Source organism: Callorhinus ursinus, unplaced genomic scaffold (assembly GCF_003265705.2).
Source record: "Callorhinus ursinus isolate GAN/ISIS: 27379988/994484 unplaced genomic scaffold, GSC_fseal_2.0 scaffold10, whole genome shotgun sequence".
Taxonomy (NCBI): Eukaryota; Metazoa; Chordata; class Mammalia; order Carnivora; family Otariidae; genus Callorhinus; species Callorhinus ursinus.
This window is the reverse complement of record NW_027397072.1, coordinates 80,175,162-80,191,258: the sequence shown is the minus strand read 5'-3', so window position 1 is coordinate 80,191,258 and position 16,097 is coordinate 80,175,162. Positions and strand designations below refer to the sequence as shown.

The following is a 16,097-nucleotide window of genomic DNA, read 5'->3' as shown; positions in this document are numbered from 1 at the left end:
ACCCCAAGGATCATTTTGACCTCCTCTCCTTGCTATCTATAAACTCACACTCTAACAGTGAAACCCGGCTCTCACCATCTGTTATCCATATATTTAATTGTTCAATTCTAGTATATATTCTAGCAGTATCAGAATTGTTAAACCACACTGCTGTGAGAAAAACTATCAGCTAGAATACAGTGCTTATGCAGAGATACTTCTATGTTTCATCTTACAGACTCATTTCCAACGTTATGTCAGAGCCCTTCCCCGAAAGCCTTTCCATCAGGTGGTTTCACACATTTGTAATATAGTTAGTTTTGTCACATCCTGCATTCCACCCAGGGATCTCCTCTCTAAACAGATACTTTTAAATACGCATACATTAAGACTCACTCTTTGTGCTATAAAGTTTTATGGGCTTTGGTAAATGCATATTTTCATATCTCCACCATTATTGTATCGTTCAGAATAGTTTCACTGCTCTAAAAATTCCATGTGCTTTATCTATTCAACCCTCCTACCCTACCCAATCCTCTGGCAACCTCTGCCCTTTTAGCTTCTCCATAGTTCTGCCTTCTCCAGAATGTCATATAAAGGGAATAACAGAGTATACAGCTTTTTCAGACTGGCTTATTTCACTTAGCATCCATTAGCTCATTTCTTTTTACAGTCATACAACATTCCATTCTGTCAATGTACCACAATTTGTTTATCCACTTATCTATTGACGGACATTTTGGTTGTATTGGCAATTATAAATAAAGCTGCTAGCAACATTTGTGTGCAAGTGTTTGTGTGGATATGTTTCACATCAGTTGGTTAAATAGCTACAGGCATGACTTCTGGATCATATGGTAAGACTAGTAGGAGCATTATCCATTTACATTTATTGTAATTACTATGTTAGATTTATTTCCAGCATTTTGGACTTCCTACAGTTCTTGTTTTCTTTTTATTCTTTCTTTTGGTCTTTTAATTTAACTGAGGTTCCCCCTCCCCCCCATACCCCCCACTACTTTAAAAGTTACATACTCATTTTTTTACTGTTACCTTGACATTTTTTTACATGGTTATCTTTGCCAACCTCCTGAATGCTTAAGTCTAAGAACATTTGAACTCCAATTAAGCCTTCATCTTGTGCCCTATTTTGTCCTATTTTTTAGTTCCATCTTGCTCTTAATATCACAAATAAGGCATTATTTGTATTCTTTTATGTCAATGTTCATTCAGATTTACCCACATTTTTTTGGTCACCACCCTTTCTTGAAACTCAGACCTTCCATCAGATGGTCATCCTTCTGAACCTTTTCTTTTTTTTTTAGACAGAAAGTACAGGGGACAGGGAGGGGCAGGCAGAGGGAGAGAGAATCTAAAGCAGAATCTGTGCTGAGCTCAGGGCCCAACATGGGGCTCGATCCTACGATCCTGAGATTGTGACCCGAGCAACTGAGCCATCCAGGTGCCCCTGCACCTTTCATCTTCTAAAATTCCTTTAGTGAGAGTCTATAGATGACAAACTTACTCATTCTGTCAGAAATTTCATCCTCATTCCCAAAATATAGCTTTGCTGGGTATTAATTCTTGGTTAGTAGTTTTTGTTGTTTTTTCTTAGCCCACTGATGATACTACCAGCCTTTTTTGCTTTCCTTGCTGCTGAGAAGTCAGTAAGCCCTACAGCTACACTGTTGTATTGACTGTTCTGCTTGTACAAATCTGATATTCTGCAATTTTACATATATATATAATATATAACATATATAACAATATATATTATTATATACATACACACACACAGAAGTGTAGATTTATTATATGTAACTCACTTGGGATTTGCATAGCTTTCTGAAGGTCGGTATCTTTCACTGGTTCTAGAAAATGTCTTTATCTTTTCAAATATTGCCAATTTCCAGTTCTCTCCTTCTAAAACTCTAAGACACATGTTAGACCTTCTCAGTCTCTCCACATCTCTTTCCTAATTTTTACATTTCTATCTACTTATCTCTGTGTGTTTTCTACTGGGTAATTATTTGGCTCCACTTTCCAGTTCACTCTCTTTCGCTGGTTATTTGACACGGGATTTGTTTTTACGTAAGGAACTCGTTTTCTTTACTCTTACTAAATACGTACTAATGTATTCATCTTGAGGTGCCTGGGTGGCTCAATCAGTTAAGCATCTGCCTTCGGCTCAGGTCATGATCCCAGGGTCGTGGGATCAAGCCCCACACTGGGCTCCATGCTCAGCAGGGAGTCTGCTTCTCCTTCTTCCTCCTCTGCCCCTACCCCCACACATGCTCTAATAAATAAAATCTTAAAAAAAAAGTATTCATCTTATAGCTGACAATTCCACTATCCAAAGTCTTTGCAAGTGTGACTGTATTGTTTTCCGCTGGCTTTCCTTCAAGATACCTTATTTTGAGGCATCCTGTGATTTCGTGGGTTTGTGATTTAGGACTATGAGCTCACATTCCTTTGGAGCTTTATTTGTAAGGAGTGTTTGAGTAATAAAAGTTGTGTTCTTACAGCATGGATATGCAGCTACTTTAGCCATAAGCTCAGGGGCATTACCAACTTAGGACCACTTTAAGAAATTGGTTTGAGTTTTTAGACCACACATACTATGAGAATCCAAATTGCTTCTGACCTCTGAGAATGCTTTTCTTTCTTGTCAGTTTAGCGACAATTTAAGAACATTAAAAAAAACCTTTTATCCAACATTTTGAGTTATTATCAGGAGAGTTGTTCACAGTATCTAGTCCTTCACAGATTGGAAGTGTAGTCCTAAAGTGTAATACATGACATTACTGAAAGGCAACAGTGATGAAGTGGAGGCAGGAAATCTAGACTGTTCTTCTGTTTTGTCAAGCAATGTGAAAGTGGTGAGGAGTAGAAAGCCAGAGTGGCTGAAGTTTCCTTTGGCGATGGGCAGGTGACTTTATCAGGAAATGTGTCAGCTACTACTAACAGAGACCAGGATAGAAGTTACTTCCTTCCCAGTAACAGAAGTCCAGAGAAGGCAGTCAAGAGCCATCTTATAGTGGTTCCACAATGTCATCAGGACTATTATCCTTCTGGCTGTCCTCTGTAAAGACACCCCATGGCCCAAGTAGGCTGCAATCACATCTACACTTCTGTCAGAAAGTAGAAGGGGGTTAAGTCCAAAAAGGGCACATGCCAGCTGTCTGTCCCTCTGAAGAAGCTTGCCCAGCCAACTTTTGCCCACCTTCTGTCTGGCAATCCGTAGCTCCAGGGAGGCTAGAAGCTTATCTTTTAGCTGATCCCATATCTGTTGGGAATAGAACTGGAGAATCCTGGATACTTGATAGGCAAGTAGTAGTTACCTAAACATTCTCACTGTCTGAGGCTCCTCATCGAGGGAAAGACTGAAATCAAGATGATAATTTACCAGAAGAAAGTCCTAAGAAATGTGGCAGAGAATAAGGTCAAAAGCACAGAGGGAGGGTTTAAACTTGGAGCGCAGACACATCTTCAATGGAGACTGAATGGAACAGAAAGAGCAGACAGACCACTGTGTAGGTGTGTGGTGGTTAAGACTGGAAGCCAAGGGGATTCCTCACAGCATTGAAGTGACAAGGTCTCCTGCGGAGGTCACTGAGTTGTGGTGGGAGGGGGTCTGCATGCAGAAGGCAGAAACCTGGACCATCTGCTGTGTGAGTGTAAACAGTATCAAAAATGCACGTTGGGAAAGCCACATGTCAAAAAGGTTATATTTATGAGTAACAACTGGTTTCCATAAGCAGGACAAAATCATTTCATAGGAACATGTTTCTAAAGTAGGCAACACAGTCACAACACATTTGGCCTGTCACACTTGAAAAGCACTCTGTCAAAATCTAGTCTCATTACATAAGAAAACTGAATCTAAAGTTGGAGGTAACAAATGACAAAAAAAATTTAGGCACCGGTGACAGAGGACACCCTTAACATTCCTTTCATAACTCTCCTAAAGTGCCTTTTGTACGCAGTACAACTTTTCTCAAGTACTTCTGAGCCACCCACCTTGGAAGCTCTGTGGCAGACACCTGTTGAACCAATGCTCTGCAACCCTGGGGAGTGAAGATACAAATTTAGGCTTGCAATGAGATAGGCATATACAACCCATCTACATCCTTTTCTTCCTCTGGAGATAAGGAAAATAAGGAAGAATCAATTGTATTTGATTATACAGTCTTACTCCACTTCACTTCTCCCAATTATTATCCCAACTTTCCAGAACCATTTTTTACCAATCACTTAAGAAAGGGCTACCTTGCATTTGCTTAACCCCCTTCCCCATAATCCTTTCCTCCGAACAATGGAAGACAGAGAGCCTAGGTATCCTTCTTGTTCACTTTCCCTGATCACCGTGTGCTGCTGCTGTGGAATTAGATGAACTCAATACTTAAGCATCGAATTGTATCACCTCGGTCACATCACAAATGCTCCACATGAAACAGAAAATTAGTGGGGGCGCCTGGGTGGCTCAGTCGTTAAGCGTCTGCCTTCGGCTCAGGTCATGATCCCAGGGTCCTGGGACCGAGCCCCCAATCAGGCTCCCTGCTCCACGGAAAGCCTGCTTCTCCCTCTCCCACTCCCCCTGCTTGTGTTCCCTCTCGCGCTCTCTGTCAAATAAATAAATAAAATCTTAAAAAAAAAAAAAAGAAAGAAATAGAACATTAGTGGTAAATATTATGGCAAAGTCTCCCCAAATTAACTAACTTACAGAAATTTGCAGGTCAGGTTCTAAATCACAATACTGATTTTAGGAGAGAGATGTTTCTATTTAAATCAAGTTCAGTCAGCATGACTAAACAGCTGCCTGGGGCCTGGGTGCCACGTGGCCAGACAGGACTCATCAGCCACGTCCAGAGGCACCTGAGCTAGTGTTGAGCTCACACTACAAGCCTCAGCCCAGCATGAAGGCAAGATTATGAGGCAGTTTTCACACTTACATAGATCAAAGTGGCATAGTGAATATTTAGAACTACATCCTGCATGGGCTCCACAGTGGAATAAATCCTGCTGTTTTCCATCACAGTGGACACTGCCCCCACCATGCTCAAGTACTGTTCTCTTGAGAGCTGTGAGCACTACAGTTCTCAGGGAAATGCAGCACTCAAGCTTTTCACCTTTATTCTTCCCAAAGCATTTCATTTTAATGTCAGCTAACAACAGAAAATCAAAGAAGGCAGCTCTCCCACAAAACCCATGGAACTAGCATGCAAGTGATAGAACTGACCACACTTTTATCAGCCTGCAATTAAAATTTCATGAAAAATCTTTCAATAAAATGTTATACGGAAGGTACATTTTTAAAAGCAGCACTGGCTCACATGTGTGTAGAAAAACAAATATTCACTAACATAGACACACAAAATGGGTCACAGCTGTCTGTTACTCTTTGAAGTACAGCAAAAAATGAATTTTTGTAATATAATCTGAAGGAATTCCAGGCCCTCTATAATTCATATTTTTAAGATTTTAAGATTCAAACCCGCATTAAATACCGCATCATTCAACATGAACATGAGAGAATATTTCCCCTAATTTTTCTGTTAACGTCAACTTGATAGGAAATGTTAAATGCTAAGAGGATTCTAGTTCAGAAAATACCTTGATGCTTTTTACTAATTGAGAGACAGTTTATGTGTTTATTATCTGTTTACAAAAAAGGATTTAAGGTGGCCTTTTACAGTATTGACTGTATCTCAACAGTCTGAGACAAAACTATTTTAACTAGAAAAAAAACCATTTAACCAAAAATGGCAATAAACTGGAATCTTTCAGTTACTGCTTTGAAAAGACAATGTTTTATAAAAATTATTGCCTATTTCTTCTAAATATGACAAATACTAAGATTTTTCCTATCAATCATTCCTTTAATAATTCTGTTGCTATCCTTATAAAATAAAAAAATAAATGATAATGTAACTACAAGACTTAGTTTGCAATTTTTCCACTGTATAACTTAGTCACATTATTAAAAAAATCACTCCACATTCCCTCTTATGTAGTTATATGTGGACAAATGGTGAACAGTTTTATAGCTTAAAATGTAAGTGAGGAAAACATAGACATCGGCCATACCAATAGCTGGTTTTTATTTTTTTAAGGAAAGGTTATTAATTAAAAAGAGAGTTCTAAGAAATGTAATAGGATTCCCAGCAATGATGATTTCTGAGATCTATGAGATCTGAAACGTAATTATAAAAAGGCTAAAAGCTAAAGAGCATTTCTACTTTTTCTTTTTTAAAAAAATCCAGATGATTTGTCACATCAAGGAAGTCTGGCACATTAACAAGGCCATAGTCTTAGTCATCCTCAGAATCGCTACCCCTTCTTGTGGGGATGGAGCACCTCACTGAGGATAGCAAAGCATCTTCAACTGGTTTCTTAGGGTTTTCCTCCAAGTCTGTCTTGATTGCTCCGGACTCTGACAGTTTCCACTCCAACTCTATGTGATAAAGAAAAACCAAATTACCTAAGGCAGTTGGCATAGGACCCTCACCCTCAAGCCCATTAAGCCAGTTTTCTCTAAGCAGAAACTATACAGTAACATTTGATAATAATTTTAGTTCTGTAATTATAAGGTACCTAGAAGGAAGGCAAAAAAAATCAGACCTTTAGGAAGGAAAACAAAATACTTTCACCTTTTCAGAAGAGGAGATCAAATGAGATACTATATATATATTTGAATCTATATGGTAACTAAAATAAAAAACAAATAACTAAACCTGTCTTCTAATGACTACAGTTTCTGGACTTGCACAATTTCCCAGGAAAGAAATCAGCATGAAACATTTAAAGGAAATACTTTTCACAGTCCTGCTGGCAATCTAATTTTAGTCAACAAAAGGAAATTTTTAGGCCCCATGTCCAGTATCTCAATCTATTAGAGTCAAAGGATAAATGTATGATGACATCCCAGAACTTATACATTTGCTCCAAGTAATAAAAACAGTACCAAGAAAATAAAGAACCAGTGACTAAAGCCTTGGTTCCTGTATGTCACTCTCTTATAATCAATGAAACTCCACATGGGTCTGAGACCTTATGAAGTGAAATCAAGGGATGTCTTTTCCACTGCAGAAAGGACCCCAGGCAGAACTAAGGGACTACATGAGACACTCTACAGCAAAGAGACTGGTTTAAGTGATACTCTGCTAATTAGGTACCTCCATTAAAATGTGACAACCAATTTTATTTAAGTCATATTAATTTAAAGTGCTCCATGAAGATCGATAACACCAGTATTTAAAGTTCTTGGTACCTCAGTTGAATGTTATGAAAATTCAACAAATTTCTTAAAAAAAAAAAAAAAAGAAAAACCTTAATTCTGATTCTTGACTCAAGAATATATACACCATTCATATGTATTGGTGTAGGTATTAATGTTATTGTTCACTTACACACAATATTTTATAAGTTCACTAATCCTCAGATAATACTTTTTCTAAAAATAAAGACAGGACCTCCTATCCTTCACCCATCTTTCCCCTCATGGTACATTCAAAAGACCAGAGTAAGATGCAAGCATATATTTAGTTTGAAATGCAGTATGCCTCTGAACACTGGCATAATGCCTAACCGTTGTTAACATGTGTGTATGTATGTGCAGATGTTAATACTTATCCCAGTTGAATATCTTATATAGTTATATAAAACAGTATATATAAAGTCATATTTTAACATATGTTTTTAAAGCACAGGTGGACATATTATTTCAGTAATGAGTGACTTAGGAGGATGCCCTCGGGCCTCAGGTTCTCTCTTTCATGTTATAAGTGTATGCATATTTTGACACCTCATGTAACAGGTAGAAAGGAATAAAAAAAAAAATCCTTCAGAAATAAAAGGATACATTCTTCAGGAGTTAAGAGGCAGAACTCAATAAACTTTTTTTTTTTTTAAAGATTTTATTTATTTATTTGAGAGAGAGAGAATGAGAGATAGAGAGCACGAGATGGAAGAGGGTCAGAGGGAGGAGCAGACTCCCTGCTGAGCAGGGAGCCCGATGTGGGACTCGGTCCCGGGACTCCGGGATCATGACCTGAGCCGAAGGCAGTCGCTTAACCAACTGAGCCACCCAGGCGCCCAGAACTCAATAAACTTTTAATTTAACTTAAAAGCCACTAATATATTCAAATGAGAAAATATTCCCATAGGTATTATATACATATATATGTATATATATACACACACATATAAATATCAATAACTTGTTCATGTGATTTTTTTTGAAACATCTACTATAACTTTATTTTCTGCACCTAACTTGTTTTTTTATTATGCTATGTTAATCACCATACATTACATCATTAGTTTTTGATGTAGTATCCCATGATTCATTGTTTGCATATAACACCCAGTGCTCCATGCAGAACGTGCCCTCTTTTAATACCCATCACCAGGCTAACCCATCCCCCCACACCCCTCCCCTCTAGAACCCTCAGTTTGCTTTTCAGAGTCCACAGTCTCTCATGGTTCGTTCCCCCCTCCAATATCCCCCCCTTCATTCTTCCCCTCCTGCTTTTTTTTTTTTTAACATATAATGTATTATTTGCTTCAGAGGTAGAGATCTATGATTCACCAGTCTTGCACACTTCACAGCACTCACCATAGCACATTCTTTTCTTTTTTTTTTTTTTTTAAATTTTTTATTATGTATTTGGCGGGGGGGGGGCATGAGCTGGGGGGAGGGGCAGATGGAGAGGGAGAAGCAGACTCCCCACTAAGCAGGGAGCCCTATGTGGGGCTCAATCCCAGGACCCCAGGATGATAGCCTCGAAGGCAGACGCTCAACCAACTGAGCCACCCAGGCGCCCTGTTAATGTGAATTAAACAAAAAATGAATGTTGAGATCTTGAGCTATACTTAAAATGTATCCAACTATAGGGACAAACAAAACATATTAGACATTAATATTAAATATACATACTTTAAAATCCAGTGTGCCCCCTTTTAACAGAATTATTAGAGCCCCCAATGACTCATTTAATGAGAGATCAAACATGTTTCTTCCCTTTTAGCAATCACTCACACAGCAGCACAGGTGACTTTGACAAATCATCATGACACATGTCTCTTCAAAAGAACCATCCTCTCATCATCTCTAACACGCACTGGTCATTGCTCACGTGCCCTGCACCATCTCAAAGAGGCCCTTACCGTCTATTGTCAGGTTCATGCCACCAAACACCAGAGGTCCAATAAACTGAGCCTTGATATCTCCTTCAAGGTAAACAAATATTGTAGGCAGATTCCTGTCAGGATAATTGGGTATGCAGGTTGTGGAAATGGCTTTGATAAATTTGACATCAGGAAACTTCCTGGCAAGTCCACTGAAGTGCTGATTTATGAGGGCACAGAGGGGAATCCTATGAAATAGAAATGAGAAACAATGGTGAGAGAGGACCCCTATAAAACAGAAATAGAAGCAACTATGATTCTGCATTTATACAGGGCAAAGCTCTACTACCCTTCTACCTAAATAAACCCTCATAATAGCTTTCCAAGTGACTCTGCTACTCCAGCCAAGATGAATTAACATTTTTTTGAAGAAACCTTCTAATATGTTCAGGGAAAATGAAGAACTCAAAATCCAAAATCCATTTTAATTTGACTCAGTAAGTCAGAAAAACAGCTTCAATGTAAAAGATAATTGTTTTGCCCATCTATATGAGAGAACATTCAAGATTCAGAAGGTGAGAAAAACGTGAGAAAGCATTTCCTGCTTTAAAAAAAACTTCTACACAAGTACAGTAGAATACGGCTGGAGCTGAGAAACAGTGGAGGGCCACTGCATCACCTGCCTGGAACAATTATTACAAAGGTCACCCCAAACATCTATGAGAATGGATTCACTACATGGAATTTTGAAATGTAGAGTTTCTCTAGAAGGATAAATAAGGAATTTATTTTCAATAAAAGCAATCTTCATTGCTACAATGTAACAAAGGCATTCTTTTTAGTCACAAATATTAATTTTAAAGTCTGAAGACAAAAATTAGGCATTAGGTTTGGGCACATCAGCAACTATATACAACACTAGTAAAAAAACAAACAACACAAAACAATAAACCCCCAAAGTGGATTAAGCCCAAGATGTCCAAGACATAAATTCAAATTAACATTTAAGGACAGTGCATAAGATCAGCTCACCCTTGTTTGTAAAGGTGCAAGATTACCCACAAGCCCCCACCGGCTTTGGTAACTTCTTGAACATAATCCTTTCCTGAGATCTCCAAAACTTCTCCAAATGTATTCTTCAGTTGAGTTGCTTTCCACTCAGCCAGTCTTTGCTGCCTGCACAGCACAAAGAGGAGACAGACATCTTATACATATATCCCACATATACACACACACCTTTCACACAGCAACCTTTATAAAGATCCAGGTTTATTTGCCACACAGCAAAAGTCTAAAATCAGTTCACCGAGACCTGCAATATTACTACTTAATTACAGTCCTTTCCAAAAGTTATCTCCGTCAGAAAATTAACTTTTCAAAAGACACACATTTTAGTGCCACACAAAAAACCAAACAGTCCCTCTGGGTGGCACTAACCTGTACATTTCAATAGCACGTTCATCTTCTTCATTAAATTCGTCTTCATTATCCTCCAGCTCTTCCAAAGTCATATCTTCGTATGTTTTCACTGAATGTAGTTAAATTAGCAAAAACCAAAAAATGTAAAAGATGAACAAACTTGCAGTGTTTTCCCTCCTTTATTTTTCTCCTAAAGATGTGCATGCAACACCAAGCCAAAGTAAAACTCATTCACCAAAATCAAAATAAAAAATACTGAAGGTCTTCCACTAGTAAATAAGAACTTGAGGGTGTTTTAAAAAGAACCATGTTGACAAATGCAGCAGGACTGACTCTCCTACCTCCACACAATAGTAAGGATATGAATGATAAGTTGCCTAAGTTTATAAAACCAGAGAGCTGTTATTTGCCTAAACTCACCTGGCCTGCTCTTCAAGCACATAACACCCATGGACCGCCATATCAACAGTTCTATCTCTGAGGGCAGGGGAGGATACCAGTGGGTGTCCCCAGCATACTCTTCCTAGAGTTAAAGGGATTATTGTCTTGGTCTTCTCTTGTGAATGGTAGGCAGCTCTCTTTTAACCAACTGTTATAAAATCTTGATTTCATTTTTATTGCCATTAGCATTCTTGCTTCTTGATGTCAAATCAAATTTTTGTCCCCCAAGCCCAACTCTAACACTATACAAACTGCTCTTAGCAAAGTCAGCAATGACCTCCACTTCCTGACTGACGAGCAGCACTGATCCGACCCACCATTGCCTCCTCTTTGAAAGATGGTCCTCTTCTAGCTTCCAGGATGTCTTCTCTCCTCCTATCTCTATGACTGCCCCTCCTCTGGACCTTTGCTGATCTGACTCCTTTTTTATCTATACTTATACCCTTGGTGATTGCATCTCATGGCTTTATGCCTCCAGCCCCTATTTCTCTGATTTAGAGAAAAACATAGCCAACTGCCTACTTGCCATCTCTATTTGACTAATAAAAATTTCAATGTTTCTATGTCCTAAATAGAACGCTTGATCCTAGCTCCAAACTGTTGCTCACCAAGCCTTCCTCATCTCGGTTGGTGGTGATGCTATCCTTCAGGCTGCTCAAGCCCAACGCCTAACAGGCATCCTTCACTTCCTTTTTCTCACAGCCCTCACAGGATCCACCAGCAAATCCTATTGGCCCTACCTTCAAATTATTTCCAGATCTGACCACTTCTCCCCACCCCTTCCACCAACACCATGTGGGCAGGTCTAAGCCAATAGTACTTCTTGCCTGAATTACTGCAGTAGTTTCCAGACTAATCTCCCTACTTCCTGATTTGATCCCCAACTTCCATACTTGGAAAGGCAGGAGCAGGAGGGTGCTGTCAGCATGTCAATCCTCTGTTCAAACCTCCAGTGACTTCCACCCGACCAGACATAAAAGCCAAAGTCTTTGTTAAAAGATAACAAGGTCCTCAATGGTTTGACCCCTAGTTGTCTCTCTCAACTTACTACTCTTTCCTAGTCATAGTGACTTCCTAGCTGGTTCTCCAACATGTTCTTCACTCACTTAAATAGCTCAATTCAAATCCCCCAGATCTACTCAAATGTCACTCCCAGTAAGGCTCTCTCTGACCCTATCTAGAATTATACTCACCCTTCCCACAACCCTTTCTAGGCTATTTCCCTGCCTTATTTTCCTATATTTACTTATGTATTGCTTATTGCCTGTCTCTCCCACTAGAATATAAGTCCTATAAGGACAGGGATTTTTGTCCAGCCTGTACATAGCTGAAGCCCCAGTGCTCAAAATAATATCTGGCAGACAGTCATCATTCAATAAACATTCACTAGATAAATGCTTTCTAGTGAATCCATCTCTAAATTAGCTCTAACATGTAAGAAGACAAAAGTACTAGCCCCTGTGATCAGTGGGGCATTAAGTCAAGACTCAGAAATATTTTCTCCAGGATTATCACGTGCTCATCTGACACAGACAAGAAACTGTGGAGATGTGGAAATTCTACAGCCCAGAAAGTTGAAGGTTAGAGACAGCCTGTGCCTCCCTTGAGGTCCCAGAAATACAGTCCATCCCAGCACTCCAATCCCTGGTTCCCAATTCCTGCTCAGAGCATCCTTCTACCAAAGTAGTTAGAGGCTAAGAAAGTTCTTAATTCAAAGAGAGACAAAACAAATAAAGAATATAAACAATCTCACCAATTGACTGCTGAAGGACTCGCTGTTCTTCTTCTTCTGCCTCCTTTTCCAAATCTTTCAAACTTTCCTTTGAGGGCAAGATACCCTTTTTGCGTAAGATATCATTCCACTCAGTGTCTGCATTGGGGTCCTAGCGGAAGTGGACCAAGAATACTATAAGTGCAAAGTCCATTACAAGGGGTGCCATGTTGGGGAAAGGTGGTGGGAAGAGGGATTCAAGTCAAATTATTCTACGGCCTATCTCTGAGAAAGTGTCAAAAGATTCACAGCCCCTATTCTTTTCCTGTCTTCCACTCTACTTCACCCTCCCCACACAAGACACACACACCCAGGAACTAGTCTTGGGTAAAAATCAGGATATGATGTGCAGATCGGCATCAATGCTCACACCAAGGCCCTAACCTGGCTCCTATTCAATTTTTATTAATGACTCAGAGTGATTCATTCAACAGATACTAAGTACTTGTGGCAAGTGCAATGATCAACAGGCTGTTGGCCTAGAGAGTTATAAGAGGTCTGCATTCCACAGGATAGGCAGGGATATTCTCTCAAAGTGGACATTCAATCATCACTGGAAGTTGAGAAGGAAACAGACGTGAGGAATGAGAACTTAAGAACTTACTTTCCAGGCGGAGGGACCAGCATGTGCAAAGGGCCCAAGAGCAGAGATAGGAGTACCTCAAAGTTCTAAGTGGCTGCAGCAGCATCAGGAGGAGAGCCTGAAGGTAGGCTGACAAATTCTCTAACGGCCCAAACCTGAGAGGGAGAACTGAGACCCTGAGGAACAGCTCACAATGCCTAACACTTACTGAGTACTAGGTGCTGGGCACTCTGTGAAGCCCTTTACCTGTACCTACTTAGCTAATCCTCACAAGCCTAGGAGAGACATGACATTTAGGAAGACACTGCCATGCTGGAACAAGTCAAATTTACCAGGATCAAATGTCAGAAGGATAAATGTCAAAGTGGGCTCTATTTCCTGAAGCCAGCTAGCCAAACACTGGTTTTGTTTGGCTTGGCAGGAACACTGCTAATGGACCGGGTTTGAATTAAGAAATCAATGAGCACTGCGGAAAGGGCACTAGCAAAGCCTGGCTCCAGCCCCAACTCCATGTCACTGTCTTGCTGGGCTGTATCAAAAGAAAACGAACAGAATCCTTTCCACAGGGTGGTCAGGGAAGGCCTCTGAAGAGATGACATTTCAAAGCAGGGTCCTGAAGGATAGAGAATACAAAGGAGGCCAGGGCAGCCCGGGAGCTTCCTCTTCAACATTTAAGAGTGTTTGGCTTCTGGCAGACAGACTGCATTTGTAAATGCTTATCCTCTCCAGCTCCCAAGGCCTCCTGTCCCAAACCCATACTGACTCTATTTCTCATTGGCCACTAAGCCAGAGACGATTTAACCTGAATTCCTGACTACAGTGAGGTCTGGGAAGCAGCAGAATGACCTTTGACAGAGGGTCCTTCAACAGTGACAGAATTTAGTTGTCACAGATTTTTGTTAATTCCCATGTCTTCATTTATTTTCTTTCATTTTTAGTCCTATTAGACAATTCCTGATACAAAAAAAGGGGAAAAAACTAGGGGATTTGTATTTATCTATTTTAAGACAGAAAGTAACAAAGGAGAGGGACCGTAGGGATGAGCTCTGGGAGCCATGGAATCCGGGAGGGAGTGCACCTCAACCTGAACATCAACGTTAGGGGGGAAATGGATGTTAACTAAACCTTCACCCAGCTCTAAGTGGACTCAGGAACCTAAGTTCCGCCACTGTTCTACGTTATGAGACCTCCAGGCGGGACCCTTCCCTTCTTCGAGCCTCAGCTTCCATATCCACATAACGTGCCCATAATACACCAGCTCAGGAGCTAAGAGAATTAAGGAATAGGAAGTAACTCTGTCAGGTGGGATGCTGCGAGTCCTTCACAGACTTCACGGGATAAGACCTTAACGAGAGATGGCCCCAAAAGACTGAGATTTGAGGGGTGAGACACACAGGGTTGGGTAGACCGAACCCGCGGATCCTGGCCAGACCACGCCCGCCCTGTCGCACTGCGCCTGCGCTGGGCCTAGACTCGCGTGGTCTTTGGCGTGCCGGTGGCGCCCGGCGCTTCCCACAGTCCCAACCCGGACGGTCCGCCGCTGCCACGGACCCAGCGGGACAAACGAGCTGCGTTAGATTCCAGGCCTCGGACCCCCAGGTTCTTTACCTGCATCTTGTCTAAAATCGCTCAAGCCAGGCCACGGCGACGCCCCCGCCCCTCAGCTCTCTTCCGCGCACCCGCCACCCCCACCTCTTCTCCCAGTCCGGCCTTCGCCCCGCCCCTAAGGGTGAGCAGGGCGGAGCCAGGGAGTAAGCGAGGTCTCTGAGTCTGCGCCCGCTCCTCAAGAAACGGGGCAGAAGCTGTGCGCATGGGCAAGGGGGTGCTGCCCGCTCTCTGTTGGTGTCGCTGGCTTCACGTGACCCGGAGCCAGTTCTTGGCGCTACCTTATTAGGGCAGGGCTCGGTGCTTGGAAAGGTGGAGCTGGTTGGAGGAGGTCCTCGATTTTATGCGCCATCTCCTGCCGCAGACCCAATCCTGGTAAAAGAGGGCTTGGCTCAAGAAGTCAAATAGGAATGTGTTTCAGTGATCCAGTGTTACAATTAAAAATGATGCAGGGTCGTCCGGAATTCACTCGCTATCATTTCAAAGTCCGATAAGGCGATTAATTCATAAGACACATGTATCAAGAGCCTACTAAGTACCAGGTACTATTCTAGGCTCTGCGGATACAGCAGTCGTCACAACAGACAAAAACAGAAAGGAGAAAGTCATTTCACCTGGTTAAGCCTCAGGCAGTCCATATTTGCAAAAGTGCTTAGGTATATCCAGGCACACAGGAGACATGAGTAAAAAAAAAGCAGAATCTGAATTGTAAAATGCAGGTGCTGGGCTCCAGGCTTCTGCCTACACAGCACTCCGATTTGAGTTAAGAAAGCAATATCCCTCCAGGGACACCTGGGCTAACTTGCCGCCTCTCGGCAATGAAGCAGACACCGATAATACACATCCGCACATCTGTGGAGTAGGCGTAGGGCTCCCAACTTTGGCAATGCGTTAGAACCACCTGGGAACCCAAACACTGCAGTTATGCTGGGGTTCCAACCTCAGTTAAATTAAATTCCTGGAGATGAACCCTGGAAATGGTATTGTCTTAAAGATCCTCAGGTGTTGCTAACATGCAAAACCATTGATATAGAGTGAATAAAATGATTCCTTGAGGGCAAGGAACTTTGATTTTATAATTTATAAGGATTTTTAATACTTACCTAACTACTTACCACAGAATTATAGGTCTCCAGAAACATTTGTTTATTCATTTATCTGCAGCAAACT

The 16,097-nt window shown here is 41.1% G+C and overlaps 1 protein-coding gene across 1 annotated transcript; it reads right to left on the bottom strand.

Moving 5' to 3' along the window:
* Positions 1 to 6,059: 6,059 nt before the first annotated feature.
* On the bottom strand, positions 6,060 to 15,085 carry PDCL3 (phosducin like 3). The gene is made up of 6 exons (XM_025869019.2): positions 14,931 to 15,085; positions 12,722 to 12,851; positions 10,546 to 10,636; positions 10,141 to 10,284; positions 9,148 to 9,356; positions 6,060 to 6,433 (listed from the first exon to the last, which is right to left on the bottom strand). The coding sequence occupies exons 1-6, from the start codon at positions 14,934 to 14,936 to the stop codon at positions 6,291 to 6,293; spliced, it is 723 nt and encodes a 240-aa protein (XP_025724804.1). The 5' UTR covers positions 14,937 to 15,085; the 3' UTR covers positions 6,060 to 6,290.
* Positions 15,086 to 16,097: the final 1,012 nt, after the last annotated feature.

Excerpts from the sequence above, each read along its gene's own strand:
- PDCL3 (XM_025869019.2), bottom strand. Across the intron at positions 10,285-10,545 it reads CGTGCTATTGAAATGTACAG|GCAGCAAAGACTGGCTGAGT; the intron begins GTTAGTGCCACC and ends TGTGCTGTGCAG. Across the intron at positions 6,434-9,147 it reads CATGAACCTGACAATAGACG|AGTTGGAGTGGAAACTGTCA; the intron begins GTAAGGGCCTCT and ends TTTATCACATAG.